Source organism: Eretmochelys imbricata, chromosome 1 (genome assembly GCF_965152235.1).
Source record: "Eretmochelys imbricata isolate rEreImb1 chromosome 1, rEreImb1.hap1, whole genome shotgun sequence".
Classification (NCBI taxonomy): Eukaryota; Metazoa; Chordata; order Testudines; family Cheloniidae; genus Eretmochelys; species Eretmochelys imbricata.
Genome location: NC_135572.1, coordinates 198315329 through 198331873, shown reverse-complemented (window position 1 = coordinate 198331873; position 16545 = coordinate 198315329). Strand labels below are relative to the sequence as shown.

At 42.6% G+C, this 16545-nt stretch overlaps 1 protein-coding gene across 1 annotated transcript in view; it reads right to left on the bottom strand.

Annotated features, from left to right (window-relative positions):
• The window catches only part of ABI3BP (ABI family member 3 binding protein), a 343927-nt gene that overhangs the window by 158518 nt on the left and 168864 nt on the right, over positions 1–16545 (bottom strand). Inside the window, exons 11-12 of the mRNA XM_077817412.1 lie at positions 16322–16503; positions 5879–5943 (exon numbers count right to left, since the gene is read on the bottom strand). Of these exons, the coding sequence (XP_077673538.1) occupies positions 5879–5943; positions 16322–16503 (247 nt within the window). The remainder of the gene's footprint in view (positions 1–5878; positions 5944–16321; positions 16504–16545) is intronic.

Genomic DNA, 16545 nt, shown 5'->3' with positions numbered 1-16545 from the left:
GGTAGCAACGGCACTGGAGGGAAGGCATAGATCAAAGCTTCCGACCACGGGAGCAGAAAGCATTTGACAGGGATCCTCTGTCCATGCCCCTGATTGAGCAGAAGACGTGGCATTTCCTGTTCTGCCGAGATGCGAACAGGTCCACACGGGGAGTTCCCCACTTGTGGAAGATGGAACTGACCACCTCCGGATGAAGGGACCACTTGTGGAGAGATGAGAATGTCCTGCTGAGGTGATCCACCAAAGTCTTCTTGGTCCCTGGAAGGTGAGCAGTTACGAGATGGATGTTGTGCTGCAGACCGAAGTCCCAAAGCCAGAGGGCTTCCTGGCAGAGGGCAGACGACCTGGCTCTGCCCTGCCTCTTGATATAGAAGACCATAGCCATGGTGTCTGTCAGGACCTGAACCATCCTGTCTTGAATATGAGGCAGAAATGCTTGGCAGGCTAGTCGAACCGCCCTGAGTTCCCTGACATTGATATGCAGCGAGTGATCATGACTGGACCAAAGAGTTTGAGTGCAGAGAGTGCCCAGGTGGGCTTGCCTGCCCAGGTCTGAGGTGTTGGAGACAAGGGTCACTGACAAAGTCAGAGCCACAAAGGAAACTCCTTCCAACACCGACTTGGGATCCTGACCACCTGGTCCATGTTGTGCCAGTTGGGGACATAGACCAAAGCCAGTCACGCCTGAAGGGGTCTGAGGCACAGTCGTGCGTGCCGGACCACGTAAATACATGCTGGCATGTGGCCCAACAGTCACAGGCACGTGTGGGTGGTGGTCAGCGAGTGGGCCCCCGCGACGAATTTTGCCATGGCCTGGAATCAAGACTCAGGGAGGAAGGCCCTGGCCTGAGGGGAGTTGAGGATTGCTCCAATTAATGCTATGCATCGTATTGGGATTAAGGTTGACTTTTTCTCGTTTATTATCAACCCTAGGTCTCGACAGGTGGAACATACGAGGTCGAGATGCCTCCACACCTGATCCGGGGACTGGCCCTTATCAACCTGTCATCGAGGTACGTGTATATTTGGACTCCCCAGTTAAGCGGGCACTGGCACTGTACGCTTTGTGAACATTCTGGGGCCGACAAGAGACCAAAGGGCATCGCCATGAACTGGAAATGGCATCGGCCCAACATGAAGCGAAGGAAGTGCTGGTGCCCTGGGAAGATGGAAATATGGAAGTATAGGAGTACTTGTGGCACCTTAGAGACTAACCAATTTATTTGAGCATGAGCTTTCGTGAGCTACAGCTCACTTCATGTGAGCTGTAGCTCACGAAAGCTCATGCTCAAATAAATTGGTTAGTCTCTAAGGTGCCACAAGTACTCCTTTTCTTTTTGCGAATACAGACTAACACGGCTGTTACTCTGAAACATATGGAAGTATGTGTCCTTTAAATTGAGGGCAGCGTACCAGTCTCCCGGATCCAGGGAGGGAATGATGGAGGCTAGGGAGACCATGCGAAACTTCAACTGAAGTCAGAGGTGGGATATTTCCCAGGGAATGCCTTACTGCTAAATGATGAACGAGCAATCAGTTGAGCCCTCAAGGGTTAACCCATTGTTGTTAATGTAGCCTCACACTCTACAAGGCAGCACGAATGGAGGGAGGGGAGACAGCATGGCAGACAGAGAGAGAGAGAGATGAGCATTGCCCCTTTAAGTATGCTGACGCCACTCTAAGTACACTGCCTTTTTAAGTAGATCAGCAAGCTGAGACTGAAGCTGAGGCCAGGAAGCTCCCTACATCCTGAGCCCTGTCGTGTCCCCCTCCTGCTCTATGGAAATGGGGTAAGCGGGGTGCAGGAGCAGGAAGACACCCTGACGTTAGACCCCCTCTTCCCCCCTTCTACCCCCGCACAGCAAGCAGGAGGCTCCGGGGAGCAGCTCCAAGGCAGAGGGCAGGAGCAGCACATGGCAGTGGGGGGAGGAACAGCTGAACTGCCGGCAATTGATAGCCTGCTGGGCGGCTGCCGTACAGGGAACTTAGGGGAACAGGGAGCTGATGGGGGGCTGCCGGTCCACCCTGGTTCCATGCCCCCACCAGCTAGCTCCAACGGGCTGCTCTTTCTGCAAGCAGTGGACAAAGCAGGCAGCTGCCAAACAACATTAAAAGGGAGCGTTGTGCAACTTTAAACGAGCATGTTCTCTAATTGATCAGCAATGAAACAACGTTAATCGGGACGACTTTAAGTGAGGAGTTACTGTACTAAAAAGTGGCCTGGGACCACCATTCTTATTTTAGACTGGCCACCAAACAGCTATCACACGGTAACAACTATGATTCAATACCAACCTGGGGTGGATTCAAGGAGAAGTCTACATCATGGTCTTTACTGAGGAACTCAAAAGATTTGTTTTGCTTAATGCTCAATATTTTCCCATCACTAGTGAGCAAGGTTTACCACCAGCACCATTGCTATCAACGTCTGGTCTTTCAGATGCTCACTTGCTAAAGTATCTCTAAAGCTGCTAGTTGCATAACTTTGGGCTCCATCTGACAATGCCTGCCATAATGAATTCTCTCCCTCTTTCTCTCTGAACCTAGGATAGCAAACCTTTATTTTGAGTTGACAAATATTGATGTACCTTTTCCCTCAGGCATTTTTAAAGGCATTTTTTCACCACAGTATTTAAGTGCCAAAGTGATACCTACTATTTGTATAGAGCTTTACATTATCAAACCACTTTATAAACATTAACTAAATGATGCTCACACCTGTGAGTAAGGCAAATATTATTCTCATTTTCTAGACTGAGAAAATAAAACAGAGAGCTTAGGCACTCAGATACTACAGTGATGGAAGCATTTAAAATAACGTTGATAGATAAGAAATAAATAGAAGTGACTAGCTCAAGGTGATACAAAAAGTTCGTGATGCAGCCACTGTCAAAAGAGAGGTCTCTTGATTTGTAGTCATATACCTAATGCACCTCTCATCTATTTTTGTCCCAGGTATAAAAGAGTTTATATAGCAGTAAAGCTTTTAGCAGCTGCTGTTTACTTATTTCTGATGCTCCTACCTCCCAAAGCCACATAAAGTTAACATATATTTTAAAATGGAAGATATTAGGACATCATTGTTTTCCCTATGGCAGCACTGGATTCAATCCGACTGGACAAGCCTTAAGAAAACAGTCATGTTTTTCTTTGGAGATAAATAAGTGATTGACGCTAAAAGCCTTTCCCTGTTGGACAGAGAATCTAGAGGGAACTCCACCTTGCAGCCTGACATTATATAACTTCTGGATTTTAATCAGCTAAAAGAGGAAGTTATTCTTCTACAGTGTTTCTCCTCTCTCCTCTAGCCCCCACCACATTCCCTGCCCCTTGTTTATGAAGGGGACTGTCCCTAGGATAGTTATTTACTTTCTTCCTTATAACTGCTCCTCATCACCCAGCCCCAAAATTTAGCCAAACTTGCTGGGTCAACCTGCCAAAAGAAACAAAAACTGTTTTGTTGCAATGTTGTTGAAAAGGCAGAAGAATAACTATACATAATGAAAAGGTGGCTATACATGAAATGCAGCAATAAAGACTTTCAAAGGCACTCATTACAGAGAAAAATCAGAACCACTCCAAAAATGAGACTATTGCCTCCGAACAAAATACAAACAACTTTTGGCCTAACTCATTACCAATCTGGCTTTGTAGAAATTGTGTGGTTGCATCATTAAAACATACCCCACCTAACAATTTGTGTGACTGGTTCTCTGCTGTGGAAACTGAAGTAACAATGTAAATGTGGGAGTGATGTAATTGATAGCTGATCACCATCCTTGTTTTGTTTTGTACCACTGGGCTGGGAATGATGGTGTGTGCACATCAGTACTGAATATTTTCATTACAAATCAGTAGCATGTCTCACAGCAGAGTGACCAATATCTAAGCCCCAGGAAGCTGACAAAAAGACGACTCACTGGCTCCATTTCTCCCCTATGCTCAGGAAGCACAAAACATCTGGAAAGCCAGCTTAATCAGCTATCTCAATATTCCCCTTGCATAAGGTGAATCCCTAGGTGGCCCAGAGCCAACATGATGTGCCCAAGATCTAAGAGTAGAGGGCTTGGTCAGAGTTTACTTTCACTCTGTTTATCCCCAGAAGCTGGAATGACTCAACTGGGCCATGGGCTACCAGGTATTACTTTAGAATAGTCTTGAGACTAGGGGACTCACCATGCTCAGCTTGGGTAATGTTGAGGTGGTCCGCCCTGCAACACACCACCCTGAGCTGCACCAGGGGCAGCTCTGACACATTCAAAAATCTGGCCTATTAGCTTTAAATTAGTGTCCCAAAACTTATACTCCAGTGATTCCAGGCATCCTCATAATGCAAGCTGTTATAGTTAGAATGCTTGCTTTCCTAAATGCATGACCTAACTCTTCCTCCAAGGAGGAAAGGGAATGATTATGTAAGGAGATAACTCCTGAAGGATTTACTGGTCACATGGTAAATGGACAACATGTACTTGCAAACTACCCACTAGCTACCACCGTATGGTTTTATATTAGAGAGTGACAACACAAGGTATCTGAAGTTACATACAAAGAAACAATTTAGGACCTATAACCTCTTCCCTCTTCTGATAAAAACATAGATTACAGAGACAGAAGAGACATGTGAGGTTAAGCCCTACGGATTATTCTCTACCATATTCAATCAGGTGTTCTATACAGTGTTTTGTTAAACGAGTGAAGTAATGGGATCTTCTGCCATTTTTTTTTGGGGGGGGGGGCTATTATTGTATTGTCTAATATGTTTTCATTGATAGGATACTTTTTTGGTCCATAGAATAACGATTGCTAAGTGTGACATTCCCTGCAGAGTTATAAAGAAAAACTCCATTAACAGTATTTGTAAAATAGGGGTACCACAGAATGTCATAGAAGACAGGGTATTGTTCAACAGTCTTGAGATGCAATGCTTACTTGACACTGTTTTAAAGATACTAAAGCAGATTTAACTACAAATTTCCCTCTTTCTGTTTTGTGCCTCCTTTGCATTTGTGTCTCAGATACGTCATTTTTTTAAAAAAAATCTGTTTATATGCATATCTATGAACATGTGACATCCACATTTGCGGGCTGCTTTCACGAAGGCCAAATAAAAGATATATGGAAAAATACTAAATATTGATTTTGATTCACATGAAAATTCTGCAAACACACGAGCAGAACAATTTTAACTCCCCTATCTAGCCATCTGTAAAGTTATTAGGGATTTCCTAATTATCTAAATGAGAAAGCTATGAGTCCTTCCCTGCCACTCTGATCCTGTAACCATTACACACAAGCAACTTCCCACATGAGAAGTCATATTGAATTATATGGGACAACTTACGTGAATATATGCTTGGAAGATCAGGCTATAAAACTCTAAGCCCCTTACAATATTTATAGAACGCACAGAGGGACAGATAGGCTCAATATCATATCAAAGGATACTCAAAAGAAGGCCCTGCACAACCCATCACAAAACAAATCCTTCCATACGTGCCTCAATTACACCTCCATCACCACATGAAAAGTGCAAGAAAATGTAGGTAGGCCTTGCAGCTCAGCAAACTCAAGCACTGTTGGACCAAGGGGGAAGCAAATTCCAAAGTCGAGAACTCACATACTGAAACTATCAGTTCTGTCCCTTTTAAATCAGGGGGCTGTAAACCTTTGCAGTCAATGCACACATAAAAACATGTATTTAAATACAGTATTTGAATTTTAGATATCAAATTTTGATTAAGAGGCTTTAATGATTTTCCAATATTACAATCCTGCTGCCACATTCTCCTCATCCCATATACAGCACCTAAGGGAGAAGAAAAATCTGACATTACAAAACATAAGGCTACATTGAGAATACTATATTCTTTTTGCATACCTGTGTTTGGATATTAGGTTTGACCTTGTAGGTATTCTGGAGCTGACCATTTTCTTTGTTTTTATCTGATTTAACAGGAAAGAAATAAACACACAGAACTATTATTCACATTCTTCAAGACAAAGCAAAATAATAATCTAAGTTTTTTCCAGAATATTTTTCAATGGCTATGAAGGTAGCGAGAATTGTGCCTTCTGTCAACCTGCCATAGCTTATTTCACTCTTTCCGCAACTGTTTTAAAATTCATCTTGAACTCCTCTTCTTCCCATATTATTAATGAGGAAAACAAGGTATTCTTGTAATTATACCTGACTGGGTGTATGTACAGGAAGAGTGGAAGGACGGAAAAGGTCTGGGTGAGCTGTTGGAATTTGCTATCATTAAGTATTTTAAATACTATTTATTGGTTGCTGGCTTACACTGTTCTGCTACCGTATATACAGAGAAGAAACAATCCCTTTTCCTTAGGATCTCAGGGCCAGATTTTTAATGGTATTTAGGCACCTACTGGGATTTTCAAAAGCATCTAGATGATTAAATCCCATTGAAATCAGTGAGTGTTAGGCACGTAGATACTTTTAATAATCTCAGTAGGCACGTATATTCCTTTAAAAATTTGGCCGTTAGGATCCAGGTCCCCATTCCTCCAGACAGCAACTAAACCTGCCCAAACCTTCAGTCCCATGTATAGTCCCTTTGATGCTAATGAGCCTACACTGAGAATAAAATTACATGGGATAATGTGTGTGATCAGTATTGGACCCCAAAGAAACAAACAATAGAAAACAATTTCAAACATGCAAAGCAATATAAATTAGGCCTGATCCTCAGAGAGATGCTGAGTTGAACAGTGTAACACTGTTGCAAAAACCCCATCATTCTGAGATGTATTAGCAGGAGTGTTGTAAGCAAGACACGAGAATTCATTCTTCTGCTCTACTCTGAGCTGATTAGGTCTCAGCTGGCATATTGTGTCCAGTTCTGGGTGCTACATTTCAGAAAAGATGCGGACAAATTGGAGAAAGTCCAAAAGAGAACAACAAAAATGATTAAAGGTCTAGAAAACATGACCTATGAGGGAAGATTGAAAAAACTAGGTTTGTTTAGTCTGGCAAAGAGAAGACAGAGGGGACATGATAACAGATTTAAAGTATATAAAGGGTTTTACAAGGAGAAGGGAAAAGAATTGTTCTCCTTAACCTCTGAGGATAAGACAAGAATCAATGGGCTTAAATTGCAGCAAGGGTGGTTTTGATTGGACATTATGAAAAGCTTCCTGTCAGGGTGGTCAAGCAGTGGAATAAATTGCCAAGGGAGGCTGTGGAATCTCAGTCATTGGAGATTTTTAAGAGCAGGTTAGACAAACACGAGCGTCAGGGATGATCTAGATCAGTGGTTTTCAAACTTTTTGTATTGGTGACCCCTTTCACACAGTAAGACTCTGAATGTGACACCCCTTATAAATTAAAAATGGGGTGGGGGTAATTTAATGGGAGTTCAGGGTTGTCAGCCCCATGGAGCTCACAACTCATGACCCCCATATACCCACCATGTGACCCACTGAGGGGGTCACAACCCCCAGTTTGAGAACCCCTGGTCTAGATAATACTTAGTCCTGCTTTGAGTGCAGGGGACTAGACTAGATGACCTGCCAAGGTCCATTCTAGTCCTATGTTTCTTTAACTCAAGGTCAATCTAAGTGCTCAGCACCTCTCAGGGTAAGGCCCATTTTTGCCTCGGGCTTTGATTCTGCATTACTGAAGTCAATGGAAGTTTTGCCATTGACGGCAATGGACACAGAACATGGCAGTAATAATTTGAATTCACACCTGTTTATGTATTCTCCAGTAAGGACAGAAAGAATCTATACAAAAGATCCAGTGTACTGCTTAGTTTGAGGTTTACTGCGATGTTTTTTCTGCGCATACGCAGGCCAGTAGAGGCCACAGGGCAGTTGGTGTGAAGAAGAGGTTACTCATCTTGAGCAGTCACGAGAGTTCTTCAAGGTGAGGGCTCCTATGGGTGTTCTACTTCAGCTGCACAGGCGCACCATGCGCCTTCCATCAGAAATGTGCCAGTAGCATTGCCCCGCCGGCTCGCACACGCACGCTATGCAATCTCTTGCTCCATATTGTGGCTATATAGAGCTGTATGAGCAAGCTTCCCTCAGGGCCTTCTCTACCACAAAGTCCTGCAAAGGAAACTCAGAAGCATAGGCGCTGACTTTTGGTTTTGCTGTGGGTGCCCCACACTGGTTCCACCCCCTTCCCTGAGGCCCTGCCCCCATTCCACCCCCAGAGCCCACCCAGCTCCACCCCCTCCCTAAAACTCCCTCCCCTGAGCGCCTCCCACCTGCTGCTCATTCCTTTCTGTCCCCTCCTGCCTTAAGGGCAGTAAGGGGGGAGGTGGCAGAGAGGAGCGAGTGGTGGGGCAGCCCTGCTCAACAGTGAATGTGGGAGGCAGCCCTTCTCAACAGCTGATGGAGCTGCAGGGCCAGCTGCTAAATAGCTGATTGGCAGCCATCCCCAGGGCTGCTAAGCACCCCCAATTTTTTCTCTATGGGTCTTTGAACCTCTGAGCACCCATGGAGTTAGCACCTATGCTCAGAAGCAGAGGGGAAGGAGAGCTCTTCAAATTTGAGAGACTGGGACATCCTTGAGTAACGTCATAGAAGTAGACTGAAATCTTGCAGAATGGTCTAACAGTGTATAGCGAGGCTGAATGTTTACAGACTCATAACACTAGATAATACACTCAGAAATCCACCCCAAGAATCTTTTGGGAGAGATTGTGGATCCTTTGGATCTGTCTGTAAATTGAAACAAACAATTGGGGAGACTTGCTGAATCGTTTGGTTGTGTTCAAATAGAAGATTAATGCCCTTCTGACACTGAAGGCATCGAAGACCGCTTCCTGCCTAGTCTGATGGGGTTTCAGGGGGAAAAAATGTAAGATGACTGGTCTGATTAATATGAAATTCAGAAGACACTTAAGGCTGAAATTTAGGATGTGGTCATAACAAGACTTTTTCCTTGAAAAACATTGTAAAGGAGTTGATCTGCCATTAAAACCCCCAGTTCTCCTACCCTTTGGGGCAAAGTGATGGCTATCAAGAAAGCTGTTTTCATGGATAGGTGTAGCAACAAACATGTAGCTGAAGGCAATTAAGGATGAAGTTCAAGAACCATATGGGGGTAGGTTCCCTAATCTGTGGGGAAAGATTCATTTGTCCTTTGAGGAACCTTGATATTTTGGGTGAGCAAAAATTGAAAAAACCTTCCATAGATGAGTAAAAGGCTGCTATTGCAGCCAAAGGAATCTTGAAGGAATTCATAACAAGACCTGATCTTTTAAATTCAATCAGGTATTCCAGGACAGTGGAAACAGGAGAGAGAACAGGAGAAACTTGTTGACAGGTACACCAATGGTGAAACCTCTTCCCCTTCTGAAGGTAAGTACGTTGTGTACATGCTTTCCTGCTATAGAACAATACCTGTTGAACACGAAATCTCTATTCCTGAGAACCATCTAAGAACCACCTGGAATCACAGAATTTCTAGTTTGAGATGACCGGCATCGGGGCAACAGACAGCACCTGATAAGAAGAATCAGTGGTGGACGGGAAGTGAGTTGAATCTGGTAAGGATACTAAATCTGTTTCAACCAAGCTCGTGCAAATAAAATGACCTTGTCCTTGTCCTGCTTGATCTTGTTCAGTACCTTCAAGAACAATGGAGTTGGGCCCTTGACCCATGAAATAAGGAAGGCCTCTCCTAGTAATTGATGCTAGAATTCCCCTCTTAAACAATATTTTTCACCTTTTTGTTGATAGCAGTGGCAAAGAGATCCATTTCTGGAACCCCCGCCAGGTTAGAAATATGCTGTTGAAGACTCGTGAGGCCAACTCCCATTCGTAATTCTGGGAGAAGTGCCCACTGACGTCATCGTCTGTGGCTTTCTGTTTACCCAGGAGGTAAGAAGATGAGATGACTATTTGGTTGGCTCTGCTCCAATTCCAGAGTTTGAATGTTTCAGCACAAGCAACGGAGAGTGCGCTCTGCCCTGACAATTAATGTAGAACATGCAGGCTGTATTGTCACGGTCATGACTGTGACAGATTTGGCTCTGATCAGTGGAAGGAAATGAGTGCAAGCATTCCTGACTGTTCTCAATTCTAGAAGGTTGATGTGAAGAAAATGCTCTTGGGAAGACATTTGCTCTAGATGGTGTTTGACCCTAGATGTGCTCCCCATCCAAAGAAGGATGCATCTGATGTTACAACAATGGTAGGAGGAGATTGAATGAAAGGGACTCCCTCACAGACTTTGGAGGGGTCCTTTCACCAATAATCCAGAACCTGATAGAGGACAACTGCTTGTCTAGACTGTGTGTTCAGTATATAAACTGTCCTGAGCCATCCCTAGAAGTACACAAGATGTAACCTTGCACACTGGGTTACAAAGGTACAAGATGATGTATGTCCTAATAGTTAGAGACAATTTCTCGCCGAGATTTGAGGACTTACCTGAACTATTGAAACCTGTTTTTTTAGGTTCGCAAATCTGTCTATAGGCAAGTACGCCCTGGCTATCACACCATTGAGAAAAGCTCCTATGAAATCTATCCATTGTCCTGGGGTCAAAGTGGACTTTTCAAGATGGAGACAACGGTCTAAACTGTCAAACAGAGATCTTGTTATTGACAATAAAACATCTTGGTAAGGTTGGTCCTGAGTAACCAAACATTGAGGTAAGGGAAGACAATAGTCCCCAGTCAATGTAAGTGGGCAGCTATGACCACTATAACCTTTTAGAATACCCTTGGGCAGAGAAGAAGCTGAATGGGAGCACATGGTACTGTGATCATGGCTGACTGTAAAAAGAAGAAACCTGTTGTCAAAAGGTGAACTGAGACATGAAAATACATGCCCTAAAGGTTAAGAGTTAGATACTGAAAATTTGTTTGCAAGGAAGGAATTATACATGCAACTGTTACCATCCTGAATTTCTGTGGTTTCACGTAGTTGTTTAGATATCTGAGATCTAATATTGGTTTCCATCCCCAATTCTTATTGAGGACCGCAAAGTATTTTGAATAGAAATCCTTTCCCCTGTGCTGGACTGGAACTTATTATATGGCCCCTCAGCACAGAAGAGAGGTGACTTCCTGTCTCAGCAACTGATTACAAGATGGATCCTCGAAAAAGGGGACAGAAGGAGGGAAGGGATGATATAGATGTTATGACCTCCAAAACCAAATTTGTCAGATGTTATTTTCTCCCATGCACGTTGGAAATGGGAAAGACAGTATCAAAAGTGGGGGGAGGAGAGCAGGATAGTGTAGCTGTAGATTCCTGTAGAGTAGATGATCAAACCATCAAAACTAGTGTTTGGAAGAAACGGATGGCTGGGATGAGGTAACTATTGCAGTTGATAGCCTCTTCTTCTAGTACCTACGACTCCTAGGAGGTTGGTTCAGAGGGTCCAAGGAAATTAGAGAAATGAAGATCTTTGAGGTGTCTGAGACCTACTAAATTTTCTTTTATTTGCACATATATAAATCCCAAGGGATCTAAGTGTGGCCCTCAAAGTGCTTAAAGACTGGGGATACTGGCATACCCAAGAAGAGTCAAGATCCAGAATAACCCCTTAGGCAGGAAAATAAAAATGGTTGGGGGGGAACTAATAACATTCCCCTAAATTAAATACTACAACTAAACTAAGCTAAGAAAAACTAAGAAAAAACCCCTACATTTAACTATGTGTAAGTGAACCAGGCACACTTGATGCTCTTTCTCAGCCTGAAAGCAGCTGAGAAGGAACTGAGGGCGTTTTGCCCACACCGCTCTATGCATCCCATGGGGTACAAGAATGTGTAAAGTGCATGTGAGGGACAAACAGGTACTGCTACTGAAAATCTCTGATCGAAGGCTCATGGGCACCTGAAGTGGAGCACCCATAGGGACACTACTCAAAGTACACTTATGCTAATTACTAAACTGATTTGAAACTCGCACTTGAAATTTCTACACAAACTGACCAATCCACTGACTAGAGGTTCCCCACACACACCAGCATACCAGGGCCTGATCCTGCAAGATGCTGTGGGCCTCCTAATTAGTGCTGAGCACTCAACTCCCACTGATATCAAGCTCTTCAAGTTTGCAGGCAGCACGGTCTAGCATATAGGGCACTTGACCAGGAGTCAGAAGACCTAGTTTCTAGTCTCAGCTAGACCTCCTGACCTCCTGGATGGCCCTGAAAAAGTCACTTCCTATTTCTATGCCTCTGTTTCCCCTACCACTTTTTCTCAGGTTTGTCTATTTAGAATGGAAGGCATTTGTGACAGGACATTCTGTATTTGTATAGAATCTTGAACAATGGGGACCCAATCTCAACTGGAGCCTCAAGGGGTTACTGTAATACATATACAAATAATGTACATTCTAGTACTAGGGGTCACTGAGATATCTATTCACAAAAGACCTGATAAAGAACCAAAATGTTCATTCAGTGCCTCATAAAATGTGTTATCTCCAGGAATTAAAAAAAAATGTACATGCAATTTTGTTTCTCTTTACTGAGGTTGTATTCCCAGGTGACACATGCCCCATTTTCATTAATAACTCCATGACCAGTCTCATGGTCCAAATGTTTCTCCAGAGATTGTACTTCTGTTGGACACTATATGCATAGTATTTGTTTTTTGTCCCTCCACCCCCAAGCAACATGGAATTTCAAATTCCAGATATTTTCTGTAGGAAACTAGATCCACAATAGCTCCTTCTGTTTTTGATAGTTTTTGCTTTGTTTAAGTGTACAGGAAATCTCTCTGTATATGAATGGAACGAGTGGTATTTTTTTGTAGTTTACTTTCTTCCTTTTGTTCCCGTTTTCTTCCTTGGACTGCATTTTACTAGGTCTTTTCTAATATACTATGCTATTAATAATCTTCAACGCAATGTATTTTTATTAGAACTTTCTTCTTCCAAAAACATCATCTCACATGTATGAAATGTTCACTCAACTTACACTTGGACCATTAACTATTTAAATTGCTTCATGGTAATCTGAGTCATGATTTCAAATGTATTGACAAAAATAACCTACACTCATCATTTTTAATAAACTATACTTGAAAAAAAATTGGTCAGTTGCCATTCCTTTCCCACCATCCTGATGAACTATGACTTGAAAACTGGATTTGGCTGGTTAACTTTTCTCTGTCCCCACAGGGTTATCTAGTCCCCAGAGTTTTGTTTTGATAGTTGTTAACTCAGCACGTCACTGAAAAGGCTCCTAAATGACTCAGGTTTCTTGCTATTATGGGGTTCTAGACTGCAGAGAGCAACGGCAATGACAACTCCCCAACGTTTAGCTGCTACAGTGGAGTCCACGGAAAAGACGTTAGGATTTCTTTCCCTAAAACTCAAATCAAATACAACTTTTGATAAGAAAACATCCCTCACCTCGGCACAAAATCAGTCTCTGAAACCAAGTGCAAACACCCGTCTCTCCCTGCATACAGGAAATGGTCAGTGGATATAAAAGGAAGCTGCCCAAACATCATTGGTGGGCAAATATCAACACTCCAGACATTATAATGTGCAGTCGTTAGAGATACTGGGGACAGATACTGATCATGCTGAACTTCTACTGGCTTGAAGGTGCTCAAGCATCTCTCAGAATTTGTCCCATAGTTCCTTTCTTTCATTAATAAAGATCCCGAAGTGTTTGGGGATCCTTAGAAATTCAGTAAAAGCAGGCATCTGGGAATTCCCCTGACATAGGGGGTTCCCCTGGGTGATGCAGAGACAGAAAAAAGGCCCTCCAGTGCTTCCCCTGACAGCCCATGCTGTAGAGATGGGACTACTATAGGCTGCTGCAGTGACCTATAGGGATTGTGATAGCCTGCTGTAAATTAGAAGAGTTTCTGGGGCTGCTTTAAGTTATGCTGAGAGTCAGTATGGTCCCCATCCAGAATCTTGGGGACTTTTAGGTGGTGGAAAGTCACCCCACAGTTCCCCCCTCCTTGTCCTGAGCCATGCCAAGCTTCAATTTGGCCACAGTTTGAAATTGGAGCCCAATGTTTTTCTGAATCTCATCCAAAAATTGGACTGAAAATCTTACATAAATAAACTCTTATAAGTCTCTCTATTCTTCCTGTTTCCAGTTGAAATAGAAATACTGAATTCATATTTCCACGAGTGTTCATGACACTTTCTCTTTACACAAAGAGTACTTCAACCAGATATTCACTTTTATAAATGTTTGTGGAAAGTGAATTAAAAGGGGCTGTGAATGCCTGCAAATCAAATGTGTGATTTATTTAAACAAATGTTTGCAAAAAAATTGTGTGTGTGCGCAGAGTTGGACTTGCTTTCTTTTCCAGTATAAAATTAAAGCTATTGTGCAACAGATGTTCCTATAATCAGCTGTGCAATTACTCATCAACTGGGATTTATTCAAATAAAGAGAAAATCTATTTGAAAATTTACAAGACAATCAACTTCCCTCAGATTTGCTTTTTGTTGGGAACTTGCATAATCCAGTGAAATAAGATTTGGGAATAAGTGTCCTAGGTTGGTGGCTCAAATCCTGCCCAGGTCAACAGAGTCTCGTTACTATTTGACAGTTGTTCACTATAAAACAGGAATAACACCAACTCCCTACTTTACAGTGGTATTGCAAAGATAAATTAGTTAATGTTTGTGAGGCTTAAACATTGAAGTGATGAGAGCCATTGAAAAGCCACGAAGAAATGACTGGGGATTATTATCTCTGTGTTCAGGGTTTGAATGGTGTGCAGTAAGTCATACTGCAACCCATCAAATGAAGGAGAGCAAAAGAAATATTGAATTGCTGCCCCCATTTACTAAGTGCTATCCATCCTGTGCACTGAATTTGGCAGGGATCCTACAGAGAAAGCAGTAGGCCAGATTCCACAGAATGCTCCACGCTCCTTTTACACTGGTTCAGAGTCATAAGAGATTCAAAAGGGGCAGATTTAACCCTGGGGGAATACTCCCAGATCAGTGTGGTACAGAACTGCTTCAGTGGTAGAGCTGTTTGGGAATTTTTTGACTTAGTGTTTTTTCATCAGAAAATTTGCCGTCTCTATGAAAATCTGACTAAAGACACATTTGGGAGATACAGAGAAAGCACATGAGTGCATATACATAAGTGCACTTTGCAAAGTCTCTTCATTTGGCCAAATCAGAGTAAGTTTTCACCAGAGCACTGAAAGGATGTTTCAGTGAAGGGAGAACTATTTGTGAGCCAGACATCAACTTTATTATTACTACTACTATGTATACTGTGATAGTGCCTAACAGACCAGGACCCCATGGTACTAGGTACTGTACAAACACAGAACAAAAACACAGTCCCTGCCCAACCTACTACCAATTTGAAATAAATAGTGAAATTCCCATTAATAGCACACGGAGCAAGGCTGGCTCCAGCCAACAGCGCAGCCGTACGTGGGCAATACTTCAAATTGCCCCAGTCCCATCACTGTTCCAATTATGCTGACTGGCAACATGTTCTTCTGTTGTTTGTAACTTGAATGGAAAATGTTTCAATTAGGCAGATAACAGCATTTTAAGCAGTATTTCAAGTTTTACAGATTCCTATAAAATATGCTATAGACAGAGCTGAAATTTATTCACATGACTGACTACCCAACATGCCAAAGAACTTGTCTATAATAGATTACTTTAAAAGAATAAAAGAAAGTTTGCTGACAAATTAGATTCATAGATACTAAGGTCAGAAGGGACCATTATGATCATCTAGTCCGACCTCCTGCACAATGCAGGCCACAGAATCTCACCCACCCACTCCTGCGAAAAACCTCACCTATGTCTGAGCTATTGAAGTCCTCAAATCATGGTTTAAAGCCTTCAAGGAGCACAGAATCCTTCAGCAAGTGACCCATGCCCCATGCTACAGAGGAAGGCGAAAAACCTCCAGGGCCTCTTCCAATCTGCCCTGGAGGAAAATTCCTTCTTCACCCCAAATATGGCGATCAGCTAAATCCTGAGCATATGGGCAAGATTCACCAGCCAAATACTACAGAAAATTCTTTCCTGGGTAACTCAGATCCCACCCCATCTAACATCTCATCACAGGCCATTAGGACTATTTACCATGAATATTTAAAGATCAATTAATTACCAAAATCATGTTATCCCATCATACCATCTCCTCCATAAACTTATCGAGTTTATTGTTAATGCCAGATAGATCTTTTGCCCCCACTGCTTCCCTTGGAAGGCTATTCCAAAACTTCACTCCTCTGATGGTTAGAAACCTTTGTCTAATTTCAAGTCTAAACTTCCCAATGACCAGTTTATATCCATTTGTTCTTGTGTCCACATTGGTACTAAGCTTAAATAATTCCTCTCCTCTAAGTTCAAGGAAATACTGCTAAGTACTTACTAGATAGGATGGTTTTGTGATTGAAAATCTTGCTCCAAATCCCATCTTCTGTGTTGTCTTTCACTCCAAATTCATAAGGCGTGTTGGGCTTCAGATTCTCCACCACTGTCTCCGTAATTGGACAAAGCTGAAAACCCCATTTCTTGTTTTTATCCTTTTCCCTGTAGCGAACTGTATAAAATCTGTTCAACAGAAATGAAAGAACTATTCTTCACAAAGAGGAA